Raw genomic sequence first — 21223 nt, forward strand, 5'->3', positions numbered from 1 at the left:
TAAACTTTATGTCTTCATCTATAAAATGAGGTTATTAGAAGTATCTTCCACATAGATTTACATAAGAATTAAAATAAGTTAAAATGTGGGGCTCCTGGGTGACTCAGTCGGTTAAGCATCCAGCTTCAGCTCTGGGCATGATCTCATGGTTCATGGTTTCAAGCCCCATGGTGGGCTCTTGTACTGTGCTAACGGTGAGGAGACTGCCTCAGATTCTCCGTCTTTCTCACTCCCTGCCCCTCCCCAAATCACATTGTCTCTCTCAAAAATAAGTAAATATTAAAAAAATAAAATAAGTTAAAATGTAAAGGATTTATAACAACACCTGATTATCAAGTAAGAATACTGTAAATATTGGCTATTATTATTACAATTACTTGTCTCTCACATTAAATTCTAAATTGATGAGGGCAACAATTATGTCTATATTGTTCCACATTAACTTTTCAATGTACAACAATGGTGGCTGTTATACATCAATGACTTGATAAATATGTAATTAGGGAGCCTGGGAGCCTCAGTTGGTTGAACATCCACCATCAACTCAAGTCATTATCTCATGGTTCATGAGTTCAAGCCCCATATTGGGCTCTGTACTGACAACTCAGAGCCTAGAGCCTGCTTCGGATTCTGTGTCTCTCTGCCCCTCCCCTGATTGTGTTCTGTCTCTCTCTCTCTCAAAATAAATAAACATTAGGAAAAAATTTCAAATGAAAAGTAAATATGTAATAATTTTAAAAAATAAATTATTTAAGTAATATTATGAGTTATAAGCTCTTGGACAATATAGAAAGCGGTTGTGGATCATCATATCTCTCTCACCTGTTCTTTATGTCTATTCAATAGACAAAATCTTTAAAACTTCACCACCTTAGAAGTGAAGATTCATGTCATTGGCTTGATTCTCCTTCTTCATCTTTAGACAGTTTAATTCTATAAATATGTAATTATCTAACCTCTATGTCTCCCACAGTGCCAGTGGTAATCATAACCCAGAGATTTTCCCAAGACTCTGAGCTCAACTCCCAAATATAATTTTGGAGGAGAGGCCATGGAACTTGAAATGGGAGGGCCACTAGCAGTAGCAATCTTGGGATCAAATTAGTGAAAATAGACAGTGCTAAATGAGCCCTAAGGATAACTTTATTTTGTAATGAAGTCTTTCTGAGCTATTTTATATATTACACATATTTTGCTTATGATAAAAAGTTTAGTTATGATCATAGCAAATCTCATTTTGAGTAGTTTATAATTATGTTTAAGATTCAATGGTTGATGGGCATTGAGGAGGACAATTGTTGGGATGAGCACTCAGTGTTGTATGTAAGCAATGAATCACGGGAATCTACACCTAAAACCAAGAGCACACTATAGTATATACCATATTGCCAACTTTACAATAAATTATATTTAAAAATGGTTCACATGGTCAATTTAAAGCATAGATTTTATCTCTATTAAGATAACATATTGTTAAAAAACTAAAAATATTATCAATTCAAGATTCTAAAATGACAGACTGAAGAAATTGAAAAAATAGTCTCTATCACCAAGGCAACTGTCTTGATTCTTTTAGATGACAATCAAATTTATTAAATTATTATGAGGGTTGTGTTTTCTCTATATATCACAGAAGCACTAGACAATATGAAATGTCTTCTTACAACTTGTCTTATTTTAATACTGAAAATTCAAATTATTTATTATTTGAACATAGAAACTCTATTTTTAAGGTTTTGCCAATTGTGATTAGGACACAAAAGTTTAATTATGATAAATAACCAAGCAAGATTAGTTATCTTTTTAGTGGTTAATTAAGGATTGTTAAGAAAAATATTGTATTGAGTTCTCAGTAATTTAGATAAGCATTCTAAATAATGTGTATGTATTTATATTTTCTATGATTTTTCTGATAATTTTTCTGATATATTGATAAAAAATTGAAGAATCACACTACTGACCATTAATGAAGAGTATAAAAATGAATATATTATTTCCCTCAAAGCTACCAAGTATTTATGATTAAGTTGGTATACACTCAGATACAGTGGTAGACAAATATTGAAATAGTTTCCTTCAGGGATGTTGGATCCCATAAACATAAAAATGTTTTAGACCTTAATTTTGTTAGATTTCATTACTAAGTAAAGTTTTGCAAAATAAGCTCAACTTTTTCAAGAAAAATAGTAGTCAGAATACTACATAATCTTGACCCCTACAAAAAACTTTGAAAATAAATATGCTATCTGTCTAATCTCATTTTTGCCATTAACTCAGTAATCTTAGGTTAATCCATTTTTCCTCTTTGAATTATATTTTATCCATCTGTAAAATGAGATACTATTTCCCATGTGTTCAGAAGCCAGACAGAGGTAGAAATGACTACAAACAATACCTTTTATAAGATAATTGCTGGTGGACTTTACAGACTTGGATGATGTTTTGGCTGTGTGTTTCATATCTGATGATATACTAGACAAGATCAATGTGGCTGGACATCAGAATCATCTGGAGAGATATTAAAATATATTCCTGAGCTATAGCCCAAACTTAATCAACTAGTCTCTTATGGTGAGGAAACTTTTAGGGATCTCCAATTTAAATAAGGTCTCAGGTGGTTTCAGAAGCACAGTCAGAAGTAGGAAATGTTGTCTAGACCAACGTTTTTCAAATTCTAATGTGCATGAGATACCTGGGGATCTTCTTAAACTGCAGATTTTGATTCATTTTATTTATTTGGTCCAGATGAAGCCTGGCTCTGCATTTCTAAATCACTCCCAGATGATGCTAATGCTGCTGTCCCATGGTCATATGAAACTCTTGGTGAAATTATTAATACATAACATCACAATTTAATCATAAAATCATAAAATATTATAGCCAGAAAAAACCTGGTATCAGTAAAGTCCAGCATCTTTGTTTCATAGATGTGAGAGCTGACAGCCACTGAGGTTAAGTGACTTAACCATAGTATGTGAACAGCAAAAGGGGAACCAATGCAAATATCTCCTCATAGTATTCCTTTGAGTCTATTTCAATCATGTTTAAAATGTTGATGTGTTCAGCTGATGAGCATCAATTGTCAATAGTGATTCCAATAGTCTAGGTCAATGTGGCAGTGATATTAACTTAGTTTACATTTTATCATTCATGTTGGTATTTTTAACGGAAATTTATATAGCAGAGCAGTCACTATGTATAAACAAAACATGCTATTATCCGCTTATCTTCAACTCTCTTCCTTCCTGGTGTCACTATGCATAAAATCACTCATTTTTAGAATTAATCATTTGGGTTGCAATTATTGTCATCCTGGATGTGAGTTAGAAACACATTGGGGAGTTTTTGAAAATACAGCTGCTTAAGGCTTGACCCCTGGAGATTCTGGCTGGGTGAATCTTAAGAGGGAAGGGATCTGGGACTCCAAATTAAAAAGACATCTGTGGCTTTCCTGCTAGAATTCATTATTATAACAGCATCCCTCCTCTAGTTTCAGGAACCAATCCTTTTCTAATCTCAATATAAATAGTTTGGGGGATGCTAACTAACCCCACTCTTGACTCCCAAGGGTGAGTCTATTCACTAGGTATTGACAAAGTACAGGTCCCTGGCGAATGATTGAATCTAAGAAAAGCATGTTACTCAATACTAAATCAATAAGAGTCAGTTACATTGTTTTTGCTGAAATACTTAGGGGAAAGCGTAGGCTTCTCTCCTGAGTTGCTAAAGAAAGATACTTTTGGCCTCAAGCTTCTGGTCATTGTAATTGCCACTAGGAGAGGAAAGCCTGTCTGCGAATGAAGCAGATGAAGGAAAGCAGGGTCAGGAGCAAAGAGAGAGGATTTACTAATCATGTTATTAAAAAACCTCTATCTAACCACCCTTGAAGCCAGTTTTAGTCTTGTATCTTCCAGTCACTCAAACCATTAAAGTATTCTTTCCATTAAATCAGTTGGAAATGAACTTTGGTCTCTTGTCATTTGAATCTGATACACAGAGTTGAGAACCACTGGAAAGTTTTCGGTTTTGCTTTTTTTAAAAATTCATTTTATTTTTCAACAAGCCACTTTAAATGAAAATATATAATTAGGAATATGTAGCACTTTAAGCCAATTGCATTCAACCAACACCTCATTTCTTATGATTTTAAGAAGGGAAACATCCCTATCTGGAGAGAAAAGAGTCTGGAATAAATGATACTCAACAGCTTCTCATTCATACACTTCTTCAATACTTTTCCAATCTGAAATACAGGTAATAATCAGATTTTGGTGGCAGCATCGTGGGACAGAAGACTTTCTGAGACACCTCAGGCCCAACCATTTTAGTATTTCTTGTTGGAGCAAGAATAATCTCAGTGCTTTCTTTGGCATTTCCCTTCAGGATTTGGTTCTACCTACTATTATTTGTGGTAGTATTTCCCTAACATTATTTACCTACTATCATCCTGGTTCTAGTTTGCTTGCCTCAATTGAAATGAGCTCTTTCTAGTAGCACAAGATACAAAATTGCCTGACCTGGTAGATCCAGAATTCACTAAAGCTGCAACCCCATCAAGAAGTGAATCTATGGATCACTCTCCAGATATTCCTTTACCTCAACCTTCTCAGACAATTTTAATCTGAGTCTACCTCTAAGCCTGCTGTCTATTCTTTCTGTACTTTGTCACCCTGTCGTTGTAGGTCTGATTAATAATAGGAAAAACAGGCAGAAGACAAAGCAGTGAGTTCCTTGTGTAGCCAAGTGTAATATGCAGTTCCACTGTTATGGAAGTGAATTTTGACCCAGACTTACTACGTGAAGAGGTCCAAAGATAAATGTATCTACTTAACAAGGTTACTAGGGCCTACTTAGTAACCAATATTCTGAGCCTCTGAATTTTAACACGTTTAGTTGTCTTTCCATTTTCTCTCCTTTTTTCACTCACCATATTTTTCAGACACTTGATGTTCAGCCTGGTGTAAGCCACTGAAGCTGCCAGCAAAGATGTATGCAATGAAATCTCTGGCACAGAAACTTGTCAATCTATCTTACTTCTGATGACGTGATACAACCTTCTCAATGGCCTAATCCTAAAGTCTTGAATATTTATGATGCACACATTTTCTGGTTCTTCCTCATTCACCCTGACTGCAAAGAACTATTGTGGATTTCAATCAAGTGAGAAAAATACACAATGAAAGAACTGGGTTCTATTCAACCTGAGGAGTTTTAGGGAAATTTAAAAACATGACTATAAGGAGAATGTAATTTGTTTTGCTCTAAGTAGAGAAGAGCCTCTTCCTCTGCTGTTGACATGCATCAGATACAATCTCACAGAACAGCAGCTTTAATATTTGAGTCCTGTTCAAATTTAAGGACAGTTCCTTATTTCAAAGAGCAAGTAATTAAGAAGCAAGTAAATTCAATGCAATGTAGTGGGGCCTCTACTTCCGTCCTCTAAGGTAAGCAATGATTTAATACATAAGGACACCAATACCCCTAAAATTGAAAAACAGTTCTTCCTTTCCAAAAACCTGAGTGTGCATAGATCCACATGCCTAAGAATATTTTTTCTTAACTTTAAAGCTAGATGTCGGGAAATGAAATTATAAAATGTGATTTCTTGTTAGGAGACTATTATTATCCTCTAAAATTACATATTCTAAAGGACATAACTATTGTAATGATTATCTTGTGTACAGAGTTACTACAGACTGAGGTTTAACTAAGAATAAACTGTAAAAGGGAGATAAATATATTCATTATGTTGCACTTAGAAATGTTAGTACAAAAAATTAAAAAGCTATATATCCCCTAATGAATTATACTTTCTGTCAATGTTTACCCAATCTGAAAAGCCAAAATCACACAAATACCAATATAGAAATATAAGAGCAAAATCATGCTAGGTTTATGATAAACTGGTAATTTATTTTTGAAGAAGAAATAGAAAAACACTTACACCTATATAAATAGACATACATTCTTAACTTTCCTTTAAGAATACTAGATAGTCACTCTCTCTCTCCCTTGCAGCCTCTATCTCTAAATCCCTCCCTCCATCTGATTGTGTTAGAAAGCCTGCTATTAACTTTGGCTTGAAAAATTTATGAATAAGTAAGAGAATTAAAACTATTATATATATATTTTTTCTTTTTTTATAGTTAATTGTCAAGTTGGTTTCCATATAACACCCAGTGCTCATCCCCACAAGTGCCCTCCTCCATGCCGATCACCCCCCCCCCCCACACCTGTCAGTCCTCAGTTTGTTCTCAGCATTCAAGAGTCTCTCATGGTTTGCCTCCCTCCCTCACCCCAACTATTTAAACCCTTCTTCTCCCCCATGGTCCTCCGTTAAGTTCCTCCTAATCCTCCTGTACGTGCAAACATATGATATTTGTCCTCCTCTGCCTGACTTATTTCGCTCAGCATAACACCCTCAAGGTCCATCCATGTTGCTACACATGGCCAGATTTCATTGTTTCTCATTGCCATGGAGTATTCCATGGTATAGATAAACCACATCTTCTTGATCCATTCATCTGTTGATGGACACTTAGGCTCTTTCCATGTTTTAGCTATTGTGGAGAGTGCTGCTATGAACATTGGGGTACATGTGCCCCTAGGCATCAGCACTCCTGTATCCCTTGGGTAAATTCCTAGCAGTGCTCTCTGGGTCATAGGGGAGTTCTATTGTTAATTTTTTGAAGAACCTCCACACTGTTTTCCAGAGGGGCTGCACCAGTTTACATTCCCACTATCAGTGTAGGAGGGTTCCCATTTCTCCATATCCTTGCCAGCATCTAGAGTTCTCTAATTTGCTCATTTTAGCCACTCTGACTGGCATGAGGTGGTATCTCACTGTGGTGTTGGTTTGTATTTCCCTGATGATGAATGACGCTGAGCATCGTTTCATGTGTCTGTTGGCCATCTGGATGTCCTCTTTGGAGAAGTGTCTGTTCATATCTTCTGCCCATTTCTTCACTAGATTGTTTGTCTTGTGAGTGTGGAGTTTGGTGAGTTCCTTATATATTTCTATTTTTGCCCAAAATAGAGTTTATTCATTTGCAATCCATTTTAAGTTCAGTTTGCATATGATCTCATCATCATTATCAAATATGCAATGCCCAAATTATTTTATTTCATTTACTATCTCAATTGATTATCTATTCATTAAGTTTGTCAATAAGGTCTTTTCAGTACATTATACTAAATAAGGTGATCTTTTTACTCATATGCAATTACTTTGGCTATAGAATATGTTACATTGATCTTGCTTTTAGTAAGGAATAATTAAGTTTATTAGGCATATCATACAAAAGCTCCATTACAGTCATTTAGTTACTATCTTATTTCACAAACTTTCATCGTCAACATGTGAGAATGTTGTATGCAAAGACTTAAATGTTCTCCTGCACCTAGCATATTGCTTGAACCGTAAAAAAACCCTTGAAAAAGATTTGTTGAAAAATAAATTTACTGAAGGGATAAAACATGTTAGTGCTCTGAACTAGTGATTATCTACACATTAGTCAACATTGTAGACTATGGTGGAAACTTAGTCTACTAAACTGATTATCCTCACTTAGAATCATCAGGTTATCCAGAAAACAAAATGTTCATTTTTTTACAGTGACATTAATTTTTTCCCATTGACATTACATTAGAAAACTTTGGAAAACTGCATCTCTTTCCATAATTTGAAGATAACTTATAACTCTTTTATCATAGTTGAAAAGTTGCAAATAATTTATAGATTATTATAAATGTTGACTTCTAAAAATAAAATTGCTTCATCTCTTCAAAAAATCAGGTGGATGTATTCTAAATACTATAATATTTTGAGACTTCATTATGCCTTTCAAATATCACAACAAGCTCTTTTTTAACATTTGGAAATTCTATATCTTTTCTTTTGAATTCATATTTTCACTCCATTTCGCTCACAAAATTTCATTCAAGAACAATATGTTATTCTCCCTGGGAAGGTTTTTCTTGATTAAACTATCATATAGTATAATTTATATACATTTTTCTCTAAAAAAGAGTTTATAAATTGAAATCTAGAATTTCCTGCATAGCCTATGATTATAAGAATCTAAAGATTAATATCTTATGAATTATTATAAAGTATTATTATTTCTGAAAAGCAAAATTTTATTAGAAAGGCATCTATCTATGAGATGCATAAAACTTCAATAAGTTTATGTATTTGTGGATATGATATACAGATGGATTTAGATATGATTCAACAACAAACCTAACCCTCTTGTTTATTTTTTAAAAATCTTTTATTTATTTCTGAGCCCGAGAGAGAGACAGCATGAGCAGGGAAGGGTCAGAGAGAAAGGGAGACACAGATTCTGAAACATGCTCCAGGCTCTAAGCTAGCTGTCAGCACAGAGCCCTACGCGGGGCTTGAACCCAGGAATCGTGAGATCGTGACCTGAGGCGATGTCGGATGCTCAACCTACTGAGCCAATCAGGCGCCCCCCCTCTTGTTTACTTTTAATGATACAAATGTTGAGGTCTTATCAACATGTATGTATATATGCATATGCCTTATGCATGAACATTTATGTAGAGCTACACACATACACGCACACACACATACACAGAGATGACAATTTTATTAATGTTACTTAATTTTTAAACTATTCTTCCAAATAATGTTAAAATGACATAGGGAATTAATAAGAAATGTATTTTCAATGATCTCTCAGCTGAGTAATTGATTAATGACTTCTTCAGTAATATTGGAATCAAAGGTCTGAAAAATAGGATTTGCCAAAGATTTGTTACTCTATTCTAAAAGGCATTTACTTTCTGAATTCCCTGGAAGTAAAATGATTTTATCAGACTCTCCAAATGACTGCTAGATATTTCTACTACTCTCAAATAAGAGTACTTTGTGCAACCACCCAATTTTTCAAAAACGATAAAGAAACATCAAAATATTGTAAATGGTAATGGGTTTTGGATAAAATGATATTGTGTTACATGCTTTAAAATGTATGCCTTGCTTTAGGTATATCTCATCTAAACCTTGGGTACTGCTCACTTTATTTATAAAAAATGTTTGTCATGTTAGCTATTAGACAAACCAGGCTTTGTTTTCAAACTTCTTACTCAAATCAAATTTATCTCTTTCAAAAAATACAACGTTGTTTTGCAGTTCAAAAACAGTATTAGTTTGCATCTTGAGGAAATTATTAAGAATGAATAAACTTTGCAACACAACTGGAAGTTATGTTATTAAAAGTAGATGAAAAGACTAAAATGAGGTGGATTAATAAATTTATTTTACTAAAAAATTTTTTTTAATTTTTATTTATTTATTTTTAGAGAGAGCATGCACACACAAGCAACAAGAGGGACAGAAGGGAGAGAGAGAGAGCAAGAGAGAGAGAGAGAGAGAGAATGTCAAACAGGTTCCATGCTCAGCATGGCCCAACAGACTGGGCCACCCAGGCACCCCTAATAAATTTGTATTGTGAATAAGTTATAAAAATCAGACCAACGAATATTGTATTATACCTTATTTTACTTGTACTAAAGTCATGTAATATACCAGTAAAATTTTAAATTGTTTATGAAGCTAAGAGCATGATAAAGATTTTCAACAATACCAAATTTTAGGGCTTACCTTTGAGACTAAATAAATATGCTTCAAATATATAAGAAATGACTTTGATAATTTTGTTAACTACCATAAAATTATATAATGTATGAAGCGTTACATATATTTAAATACATATATTTAAAACAAGCAGCTAGTATATAGTTTTATACTTTTTTATTAATAGGAGGTAGAAAATACATGTAATATAAAAATATAATGAATAAACTTTGAATAATATATTATGTATATATACATACACATGCTTATATAGATATATATGTATAGATTAAATTGATTCCTCAAATAGTATATGACTTAATTTTATTATCAGTAAGAGATATAAAATACTAAACATTTTACATTAGATGTAATAATATGATGTTTGGCTATAATTAGATTAAAACTTTTATACTGTAATTACATAAAGTGTTGTTAATTCAGTGCATTTTTAAAAGTTTAGTTGTCTCAGAAAATATTCCAACTATGTTTAGAAGAATCAGTGTCACTAAACTACTAGGTTTGGTTGTTTCAAAGTGCTCTTTTAAGCCAATGACACTTCCAAGATCAGATATTGAGAATAACTAAAAAGAATTACTTACTTAAAAATTTTTAAGAGCCCTTTTTAGCTTTTAGTGTTTCCTATCTATACTGTTTTTGCTTTGCTCTTGAATCTCCCTCAGGAGTAATCCAATCTTTTGCATTATTGAGTAAATAAAAGGTAAAGTCATTAAATGAAATTTATCGTTGCACCAATCTCTTCCACACCACCATATATCTGATGTCAGAACGTCCCATCATGAAAATGAGCACCTGGGTATCAACACTGTCCTTGTCCTTCAGCAGACATATACAGGACAGGCCAGAAGGACCTATTGGCCTTCCTGGTCAGCATCCTAGCAATTTTAGAATGGATGAAGGCTATTTCTTTATCTTGTGAAGTAGAATACTATTATGAACTTAGGAGTGTTTTCAGGCAAATTGCTTTTAAGAAAGCTTACAGATGCAATTTCATTTATTTATAGCAACCTGCACTTGTGTACCCTTGGAAAGTTAGGAGTCAACATCCATAATGTACACGGTCCTATGAAGAACTGCATAACAGGAGATCCAGATAAACAAAGAGCACCTACCATACACAGCCCAAAACTGTTTCAGGAATTGGGATTTACAATGGTATTTGGTTTTCATAGTTGCACGTTTTAAATAATTATATAATAAAATACAATCTTTTATAATGATTCAGTGCCTTGGACTTATCATGTAGTGTTTGGTAATAGAATTTACTATTTTAAAATTTTGGCAAACTGAAAAGTTAATATGGATGAAGAATATAAAGACACTAGGTACTATATCTAATACCCTTAAGCTATATTTATTTATAACATAAGCCACAGAAAAGCAGATTCATAGATGTCATCCATATTAATAATTTATTTAATAATCAATTCTCAACCCTAAGATTATTTCACTGAACCTTATTCTACATCAAATTCAACCTGTGAACTTCACCCATTAATAACAGGATTGCTGAGTGTTTATTTTGATGAAAATAGCAATGGATAAATGAAACTAATATTTTAAGTGCCTTTAAATAAAATGCTGCGTACAGACACAGGGCATTTAAATAAACAATGTCACAGGCTGATAATTTAGGTAATATAAAATGGCTAAGTAGTATTGGATATATCTGAATGCGAAAAAGCATTCATGAGGAGACCAATAAAGAGTCATTTATTTATGGATAAAAATCAAATGTTTTAAGAGACTGTCATTCTAGATTACCAAAAAGTATACTTCTTAAATCACAAATTTTAATTATGAAAATATATACAATAATCCATCTAAAATAGGGATAAATTCATAGCATCTCTTATCTAATAATAATATTTAAAATATGCTTTTAAAAATAGAATATATACAAAGTAAACAAAAATAAATAAATAAAAATTAAAACAGAATATGTATTGGAAATGTTTGTTTTGTTTTGTTTTAGAAACGTTTTATAAAATATTTCATGTCGCCTTAAAACTCTCATTTCTTCTAAGACTCTACAAAGGAAAAGATTATAAATAAAAAACAGTAATTGTGATGAAATACATTTCCTTCAGTCCTCTTTAAAAATGTTCATTATTACATAGCATCTATAGCCAAGGTAGGTTATGTGTTTCCTTAAATGTCCATTTTCTCATGCAACCCTCTGAATTATATTATTAAGAAAATATATTGAGATGATTTTAGATCAACTTTCTTTTGGTAATCCTTTAAGGCATTAGTGTACATGGTTTTAAACACATATATCACTTAGGCTGTTTTAACTAATGAGAATTGTTGACATTTTTAAAAAAAGTATTCTTAACAACTATTTAAGAGTCTTTCTGTTGATTTTATAAAACAGGGCAATAATTTAAGGAATAATAGTTAAACAGCTTTGTGTGGATTTGCAATTTATGCTAATCATTACATGAAACAATTTAAAAATAATCCCATAGTGAAATTCAATTCATACCATTGAAATTCAAATCAAAAAGAAAGAACAGATTCTTTATTAAATTCTAGATATTGATTTATGGAGAACATGATCTTATGATATTTTTGTAGAATTCAGTTTATAAGTAAGAAAATATTTGTTTTTCTCCCTTCCTTTTCCGACTGGAATACATATTATACATAAGCTTTTATTTCCAGACAATGGCTAGTAACTCAGTAGCTTAAACTTTTACTGTTTTCTAGGCACTATCCATTGGAGGTCAGCTATTTTAAAAAAAAGATGTTTCTAACCTCAAGAAATTTATAACTAATCTAGAATCTCTAAACCTGGATTTGATGGCTGAACTATGGCTTGAGTTCTTGGGTTCTCATCCTGGATTTGTGATCAAGAAACCTGTCTTTCCCCTCTGGATAACTTCACATACACTTTCATTTCTGGTTTTCTCACATCTGAGTATCACTAGCTCAACTCTCTTTTGTTGGATAAGTTACAAATCCAAATTTTCCAAATTAACATAAACTAAGTGGATTGTACCACAGATAGTGAGATAATCATCATCTGCTCAGGCAAAGCTAAACCTCCAAATTTGGATCCCACTGTTTATATCTACAGGAGGTCTAGGCAGTTAGAAACAGAAGCCAGCAAGTTCTCCCCTGGAAGAAACACTCCCCAAAGCCTGCTGTGCATCATGTGCAGCAATAACTAAAACATCACAATTGTATCAAGTCTGGCTATGTGTTGGCTGTTTCTCTCACCAAATATACCTCAGGAAGACATCCTTTCTCCCTATTGTCCGTTCTAAAAATAATTCTCCCTTCTTCCTATAAAAGCACTTGCTCCTCTGAATTTATATTTGTTTGGCCCCAGTGAGAGGTCGGGTTTTTGCCCCATAGCTATACTCTTTCTTCCTAGCCATATTTCTTCCAGCTCTTGGATTCATGACCATCCCAGTCAGTCATTGAAAAGCCTGGCAAAATCTATTTCTGCAATGTATCTCTTCATACCACATCCAGATATACTCAGGTGACTCTATTCCTTCAGGATGATGCATGGCACATACTAACTTGATATGTCTTTGACTCCAACACTATTATTTTCCACAGTATCTCATATATCTTTTCCCCTACTTAACACCTAAAAATGAAGAATATTGGGGTGCCTGGGTGGCTCAGTCGGTTAAGCGTCCAACTTCGGCTCAGCTCATGATCTCACGGTTCATGGCTTTGAGGCTCTGTGATGGATTGTGTACTGACAGCTAGCTCAGAGCCTGGAGCTTGTTTCAGATTCTTCCTCTCTCTGACCCTCCCCTGTTCATGCTGTCTCTCTCTCAGAAATAAATAAAAACATTTAAAAATTTCATTAAAAATGAAAATATTAATAGTGACAGTTAAATAAGAAGAAAATGAATAAAAATTTGAAATATGGCCACAGTAAGAAAAAACAAATTGGGCATCGTCATCTTCTGGGCCATTTCTGAGTCTATTGAATTCACTCCTTCTTCCTGAAAATCCAACTCACACAGATCTAAGTGAAGATGAATTCACATATCTTCTGAAGAAGGCACCAATTAATCAACTGAAAAATAGTGGGGTCAGCTTTATTGGAGAGAATGGAGTGTTTCTCTACCTAGCTATAAAATTTGCTCTAATCATTAAACAAAACCTGTACATTGAAAGTGAATTAATGCTACAAGTCATGTAAAATATATCTTGAGTCATGCTGAAAATCAACATTACCATAAACGGGAAAAAAGGATCATTAAAGGTAAAAACAACCAACCTTTTTGTTTCAAGGGAGGCTCCTCTATTTCTCCTAGACCAAGACAAAAACAGTGAATTAAAAAAACTTTTAGCTTAGCAGTTTACTGTATATTTTCCCATTTTCTTTTGTTCATTAAAAAAGCCATCTATTAGTTTCGACATTAGTAGTCTTTATATTACTTTGCCTCCCAAATTCCAGTTTTTAAGTATAAACTTTGTTTATGTACATTTATGAGATAGTTTCACTTTTATGAGTTCAATAAAATTGTGGCAGCAGTCCAAATTATACATTATAGTTCATATATCATGTTCATTTCTATTCTCTATTGTTCATCTCAACCTCTCACTGGGGCCAAACAAATACAAATTCAGACAAAGTCATAGAGAGGGCTAAAATAATAAGAGCTTTCTTGGTAGTCTAGTTTGAATGCATGATTTCTGATGATGAAGGTTGACCCTAAAAAATGTCATGTAGAAGATAAGGTCATCATGCTTTGTTCGTTTCACATACATTCAATAGTAGTTTATGTATGGTTGGAGTTTAATTCCTTTTGTTTATTAATATATACGAGAGTGTACATAGGTTAGTTGCATAATTGTGACATTTAGAATATGTCCCTCCATTACACCTCCATTTGGTTCAATAAATTTGCTTTTTTATTATAATTTTAGGAGAATTTCTTTCTGCTATTTGACTATGAATATAACTTACATCCATAAAATATGTGTCTATCAAATTTTACTGTTGTTATTTCAATCTTCCTAAGGATAAACCTGAGAAATAGCTACTATTTTTTCCAAAGGAAGCATTATAAATGTGAGTTCCTATTGTGAGTTTGTAATAGTGCATAATAAGACCCTCTCTAGTATAATGCTACCCTCATGGTAACATTTATTGTTGACATCTTTGTCATAATGGCAGGTATGCTGTAAGATGAAAGCCAAATAGAGACCAATTTACTGAGTTTGCCAACCTGTTGATATGCTATTAGAACTCAGAAGTGTATTTATTTTGGTTTAGCCGGACCCAAGTGCTCATTTGTGTTTAAACTTAAGCAAACCACTGTAATATATAACTAAAATTAGTCCAAGAATTTGATGTGTCTCTATGCTCTTTGTACCTTTATCAGTGTCCTCATCCCCATCATCATCTTCTTCATCACCCTCAGACGAGATGATGTCAGACAACAAAGTAAAGAAGCCATAGACCCAGTCGGTGGTTTCTTCCACAGCATCATGTACAAGTTTCAGAGGATCTGAGCCAATCTTGGAAATAGAGCTTGCTAAAAGTAATTAAAAACAAGAGAAAACTTTTACAATCATCCCCAAAGAAACTAAGAAAAGCTATTTTTACTGATTTGTGCTTTTGACACAAAATATGTCAATTTTATAAACGTAAATATCTCTTAGCTGCAATTTTTGAGGGAGCTCAGAAATAGAAACTACATTTTGTCATAGAATGTATATGTATTCAATTAAAAAAGAGAAGTTATTGAATACCTATGGTACCAAACTATGGAATTACCAAGAAAGAAATTGTCCTTGAAAAGTTTATAATCTAAATAAGAGTTTAACACAGAACAAAATTAGAAATGATTGAAATAATGTGCATCTATTTTATTCAAATTGCTATATCCACTGCAAGTTACGGATGTTTAGGAACAGAAGAAATCACTATTGGCTCATATTATACTGAAAAGCATCATGGAGAAGATGGCTCTGTAAATTTTCAGACAAACAATAAATTCAAAGTTGACTTAGTAGCTGTGACTAAAGTAAGAGTGATAGATCCATTTATTATAATTTGTGATATATCAGAAAAAATCTGGAACTGTCGAGGTAGTACTTGTAACAAGTTCCAGCTAGGTCCAATTTGGTTATCCTTATTAGGCACCCTAGTACCTAAAACTAAAAAGCATTTAAATTTCTATTAAGTTTAATAGATAAAGTTAGGAAAAACTGAAGTCTATAAATCTTCCATTTTTCACATCCTAACAAATATAAATTATTTGTGAAATGGGAGATTAAAAAATAAAAAATGCAAGCAATTAGACATAATAGATATTTTTAGAATGTTATTCTTCTCACTTTAACTTTGTGAAAATTACTCTGAGGAAGCAAGGGTAGCCTCTAATACCTGACTGAAGAGGAGATCTATCTAGAAATATGGTATAAGTTGCAACTGATTTTCCATCAATCTATAATTAAATTTTAGATTTCTTTTTGTTAATTTTATTTACTTTTATTTATTTTTTATTTTTAAATTTAAATTTTATTTGCCAAAATGCAGTGCAATATCAGTTTCAGGAGTAGAATTCAGTGATTCATCACTTACATGCAACACCTAGCACTCATCACAAGTGCCCTCTTTAATACCCATTACCCAGCTAGCCCATCCCCCACCCACCTTTCTCTGTTTTCCTTAATTTTAAAAACTAGTTTAGCTTCTCAGAGATTCTTTTCCATTTGATATCTTAAAAGAGTACAATTATACCAACATATTATATTATCTAAAGGTTAAGTACTCTAAAATTAAACTTTTATTCTGATAGAAGTCGCTGGAAGATTTGAACAAAGGAATGACATGATTTGACATGCTTAACTGCATTCACAGTGTTGAGGATTCAAAGAATGCCAGGCTGGAAACAGGGAGATCAAATGAAATAAGGAGCCAAATGAAATAATCAAGGAGAATGATGATTGTGATTTCTATCAGGATGATTGTGTATGTCTTGTGATGTGGTCAGCTAAATGCATTTAAAAGATAGAAGTAATAATATAGGCTTACAGTTTGGATCTTGGGTGTAAGATAAAGAGACAGGTACAGAATAACTTCAAGGTTTGTGGCATGAAAAATTGGAAGGATGAAAATGTCATGTGCTGGAATGGGGAGGTCTGGAGAGAAACGGGGTTTTGTTGGGGTAGTATACAAGTACCTGAGTTTCAGATTTGTCACACTTGAGTTGCCTATTAACATCAATGTGAAGATGTAGACATTTTTACAACTCAGTATGACCTGCAAAAGAGAAGTCCTAACTGAAGATGGAAAATTGGGAGTTCAGTAGAGGATAAAAGGCATTCAAAATCATGATACTGAATGAAATCACCAAGGGAGTGGACCCAGGAGCACTCCAACTTTTAGAAGACAGACCAGTCAGGAAGAAAACTGCAATTGCTTATGACAAGGAGAGATGAGAAAGACAGAAACAGAGATAAACACACATACATCCAGAGAGAGAGAGAAATAAACAGAAAAAAAAGAGAGTGTAATGTCCTAGATGTCAAGTGAGGAAATTGTCTGCTGGAGGATACAGTGATCAACTGGCAAAAGCTGCTGATACGTCAGGTAAGATGAAGACTGAGAATAGACCTTGAAATTTAATGACAATAGATCTTTGGATTTAATGACGAGGATGTCATTGTTGACCTTCAAAGGGCCAGTTTAGTGGAATGCATTCAAGACCGAATGGGAAGAATTTAGAGGTGGTAAGTACATTTTATCAAAATAAATGAAAAGAGTTTGGCCAATGTTTAAAGAGAACTAGCATCCTAGTGGATTTTCTGTTGTTAACATTGTTAAAATGGAAAGAATATTCCATTTTATGCTGATGGGGAAGATCCCACAGAAAGTGTGTGCTTGCTCAGGCAGTACATATATTAGAAAGGGGGAAAGTGATACAAGAGAAGGGAATTCTGGGGAACTTTTAAATTATATGTTCTATTTCAGGGGATTCACAGGTCATCTAAGGAGACCAAGGTACAAAAGGCTAAAACTTATCTCCATGATTCAGTGGCAGTGTAACTTTACTCTTTGGACCTTATTTTACTGCATTCTGGACAGTTTCATGTGAGCAAGATATGGTACTCTGAATGGTAAGATTAAACCTTAGAGAAAGGAAATGAAATGGAATTTTATAATTGCAATTGAAAAATTTTAAAGAATTATATGAAGGAACTGGATTGTAATGGCACCATTAAATGTATATTTTAGCACTAGTATATTTTATATCTAATGGAAGAATACTGCAAATGGGATTTTTATGATCTGAATAGATTGAGACCATTTCCCCATTTCCCTTCTTTCTAAATGTTCACTGAGGAACTTAACAATAAAATCCAACAAAATAGATATCAGTTTAATTATCCTTATGCCTAAATGCACTATATATACTCTGCAGACATGTATATTGCCTGGTTCTGAAATCATCAAACCAGGATGTTTTCATGAAGTCAATGTTGCTGGCTTGAGATCAGCATCTGATTTTTAGCTATGTGAACAACAACTTTAAAACATAGATACAGACATGCATATAGATAATAGATACAGATGATAGGTATTTCTTAAATAAGATAGTAGTCCTCAAGGTGATTTTTATTCTCTTTTTCAGATATTACACCCAAACTATATCATGCGAATAATATAATACAATGCAACTAAACCTTTTATTGATGTGTTTTTTTAATTACATTTTCTTACCTCTCATATTTCCATGAGTTAAATTAAATATATTACATTGAGGATCATCATAAAAATAATAGAAGCTAACATTTTAAATGGAGTGGATTTTACCCGCCAGATACTACTCGAAGAATTATATGTATATTAACCTATATTTTTCTTTCAATAACCCAATGATGTAGCTATATTATATATACTTAAATAAGAAAACTGAGGTATAGAGAATGTAAATAAGATACCTAAGGTAACATAGTTATTGTGATGGAATCAGATTTTGTACCCTCCAGAGCATGACTTTTACCTATTAGGCTACATGACTATCAACAAACAAAGAAAACTATGAATTCACAATTGGTTCTGGAATCAGATATTGGATGAGAGATTCTGGGAGAGGGTTTTCTTGCTGTTAAAAGGAGAAATAAGGACTTTGGTGTGTGAGAACATAATGCCCAGGGATGCTGTAGCCACCTTATAGCCAGGAAGACAGTAGATGATTCACTGAAGAAGGCAAAGGTTAAAAATGAAAGAACTTGTGTCCATATGACATGGCTGAGGCATTGAATTTTCCAATCTTGGAATAATCGTTCTACTTCCAGAGCTTCTGTTATGTGAGATAAGAAATGTTTCTCAGTGTTCAAGTCACTCTTAATTGTATCTTATACTTTTTACAGAAAAATATACCACCAGATGAAGGGGAAACTGCTCTAGGCTCCTTATGATTAGTAATTGGATTTTTGGCACTGATAAAAGAGTACCAAGAGAGGCAAGGAAAAGTTTAAAGTTAAGTAAGATTTTTATTGATCCTCTGTCTTTGAAGCCAAACTATACAGATACTTAAGTTTCTAAGTGAGGACCTACACGGGAAATTAAATTAGTCATTTTCTGTTTTCCTCCTAAAGAATTAGCTCCATAATTTTGCCATTATCCTTGATCACCATTCTTACATTCTTTAACTTATATTTGACTCTCCTTTATCTGACAAACATCAGCAAGTAACGGTTACAAGCTTGGGCTCTGACCTCAGACTGACAGCATTCAAGTTCAGGCCTCCCAGCTGTCGCCATGCTGGGCCATATTAGAGTCAGAGACAGAAGGGAAAATCAGTCACAATAATCCTGTCTTTGTTTAAAAGTTTGATATTTTGTTCATCATAGATTTTTGCATTAATTTTGAAATTTTAAATATTGCATCAAAATATCATGCATCTGAATTACTGAGGTTTTTTTTGTTATTTTTGGGATTTTTTTTTTTTGGTTTTTTGGAGCCCTTCCATTTTACACCCAAGGTGAGTGCTTCACTGACCTCATGCTAGTCCTGGTGCTCGGATAGCTGTATGACGTTGAAAAGTTTAACTTTTGCCGTGTCTACAAAATTCATCGAAGCCTATGTTTTTCCAAAGATGTAATTCTAAAGTCAACCCTTCATGCCTGTTTTCTGTACTATACCCAGTTCTGGCAAACAGTATTATATGGTGGGGAACACAATTTTTTTTTTCTGTGCTTAAGCTTGCTAAACTATAAAATGACAATAAGGGTAATAATACTTACCTCATAAGGTTGTTATGATTATTAAATGAGATAATACATTCAAAGCACACAGTACAGTTCCTGTGAATTAATAAATGCCAATGTGGAGACACAAGCAAGATTGTCTTTTAACTTGAATGAACCAGAGGTTCTTTCCAGTTTGCTAGCTGGGGCATTAGCTTCTCTTCCCCTTAGCAGCAAGCTCTGTGTGTGATCTCACTTCCATTAATGTCTCTAAATGCTGCACCACAGTTATTTCCAGTATCTCCTTGGATGTCTGGGTCCTAAATTCTGACTGCATGGAATTCATTCTCAAATGAATGACCCCTCCCTGACCACCAATGATAAGGCTGACTTCATGCATATTTTATCAAAGGAAAGAGCAACTCATAGGTGGGGGAGGTTTGCCCATCTGCATCTGTCTGAACCATTCCACAGGATGGTGATTGAACTGAAATCCCAGGCATCTTCTGACCCTTTTGCCTAGAGTCTTTACCTGCACCAGATGGTGCTTACTGAACTTCACTCAAACTCATTGTACACAAACTCCTTGGTATAAAGTGCCTAAAGCAGAGTAAAGGATATAGTGAATACTTGGTAATTATTAATTCAGTTATCAGAGCCATTTAACTCAAACATGTGGTGTTCTATGAATGTAGACTTTTGTAAATATAATTTTGTGATCATTCAGTCACTACATCCTCACAGGCAATGTTGGCAGGATATTTGAAATCCAAACACTGCTTTTATCAGGACTCATGAAAGAACTAGTGATTGCCCCTTACCTCCAAGAAAATATTCACACCTAAATATTTGGATCCAAACTGAGGTAAGGGCTTTTTAAAGTGTCACAAATGCTATCCCAATTAGGAAAAAATCAAATTGTATGTATGTTGATGTGTGTACCTTGCACATAGTAGTACCTGAATGAAATTGATTAGGAAATAGAAAGTCTACTTTCAAGGCAGTTATTTAGGACTTACTGTGTACAGTATCCAATGTTAAGTGTAATATAATCGACATAGTGCAGCCTTTTATGGGCTTGCTATACAGGTGTTTCTAATTTTGATATGTGAGGAACTCTGTCTGAAAATATATAGTGGTAATTATACAGAGCTTAAAAATTTTAAATTTTAAGCAATTGATTTCTCCATTTTTGTTGCAGATAAGTGCTAGAATACTTTTGTTTCTCTTGGTGAAAATTTGATGAATAAAAATATTAGCAAATTATGTATCATTTAATATGCTCTGAGTTGCATGACAATTCTTGCTTGAAGTACTGTGAAATTACTTAGCCTTTGTTCAAGGTAAACAGAATTCCCTAGAACTTATGCAGTGCCAAACAGAGCTTCAACTGATTTTCTCAATTCCATGCCATACCGAAGA

At 33.5% G+C, this 21223-nt stretch overlaps 1 protein-coding gene across 1 annotated transcript in view; it reads right to left on the bottom strand.

The window, feature by feature from the left end:
• Positions 1–21223, bottom strand: part of TRDN (triadin) — a 307272-nt gene that overhangs the window by 273265 nt on the left and 12784 nt on the right. The window contains exons 3-4 of the mRNA XM_039223086.1: positions 14974–15135; positions 13872–13904 (exon numbers count right to left, since the gene is read on the bottom strand). Coding sequence (XP_039079017.1) covers positions 13872–13904; positions 14974–15135 — 195 coding nt within the window. The remainder of the gene's footprint in view (positions 1–13871; positions 13905–14973; positions 15136–21223) is intronic.

The sequence above is a fragment of the Hyaena hyaena genome, unplaced genomic scaffold (genome assembly GCF_003009895.1).
Source record: "Hyaena hyaena isolate Hyena2069 unplaced genomic scaffold, ASM300989v1 scaffold_1262, whole genome shotgun sequence".
NCBI lineage: Eukaryota > Metazoa > Chordata > Mammalia > Carnivora > Hyaenidae > Hyaena > Hyaena hyaena.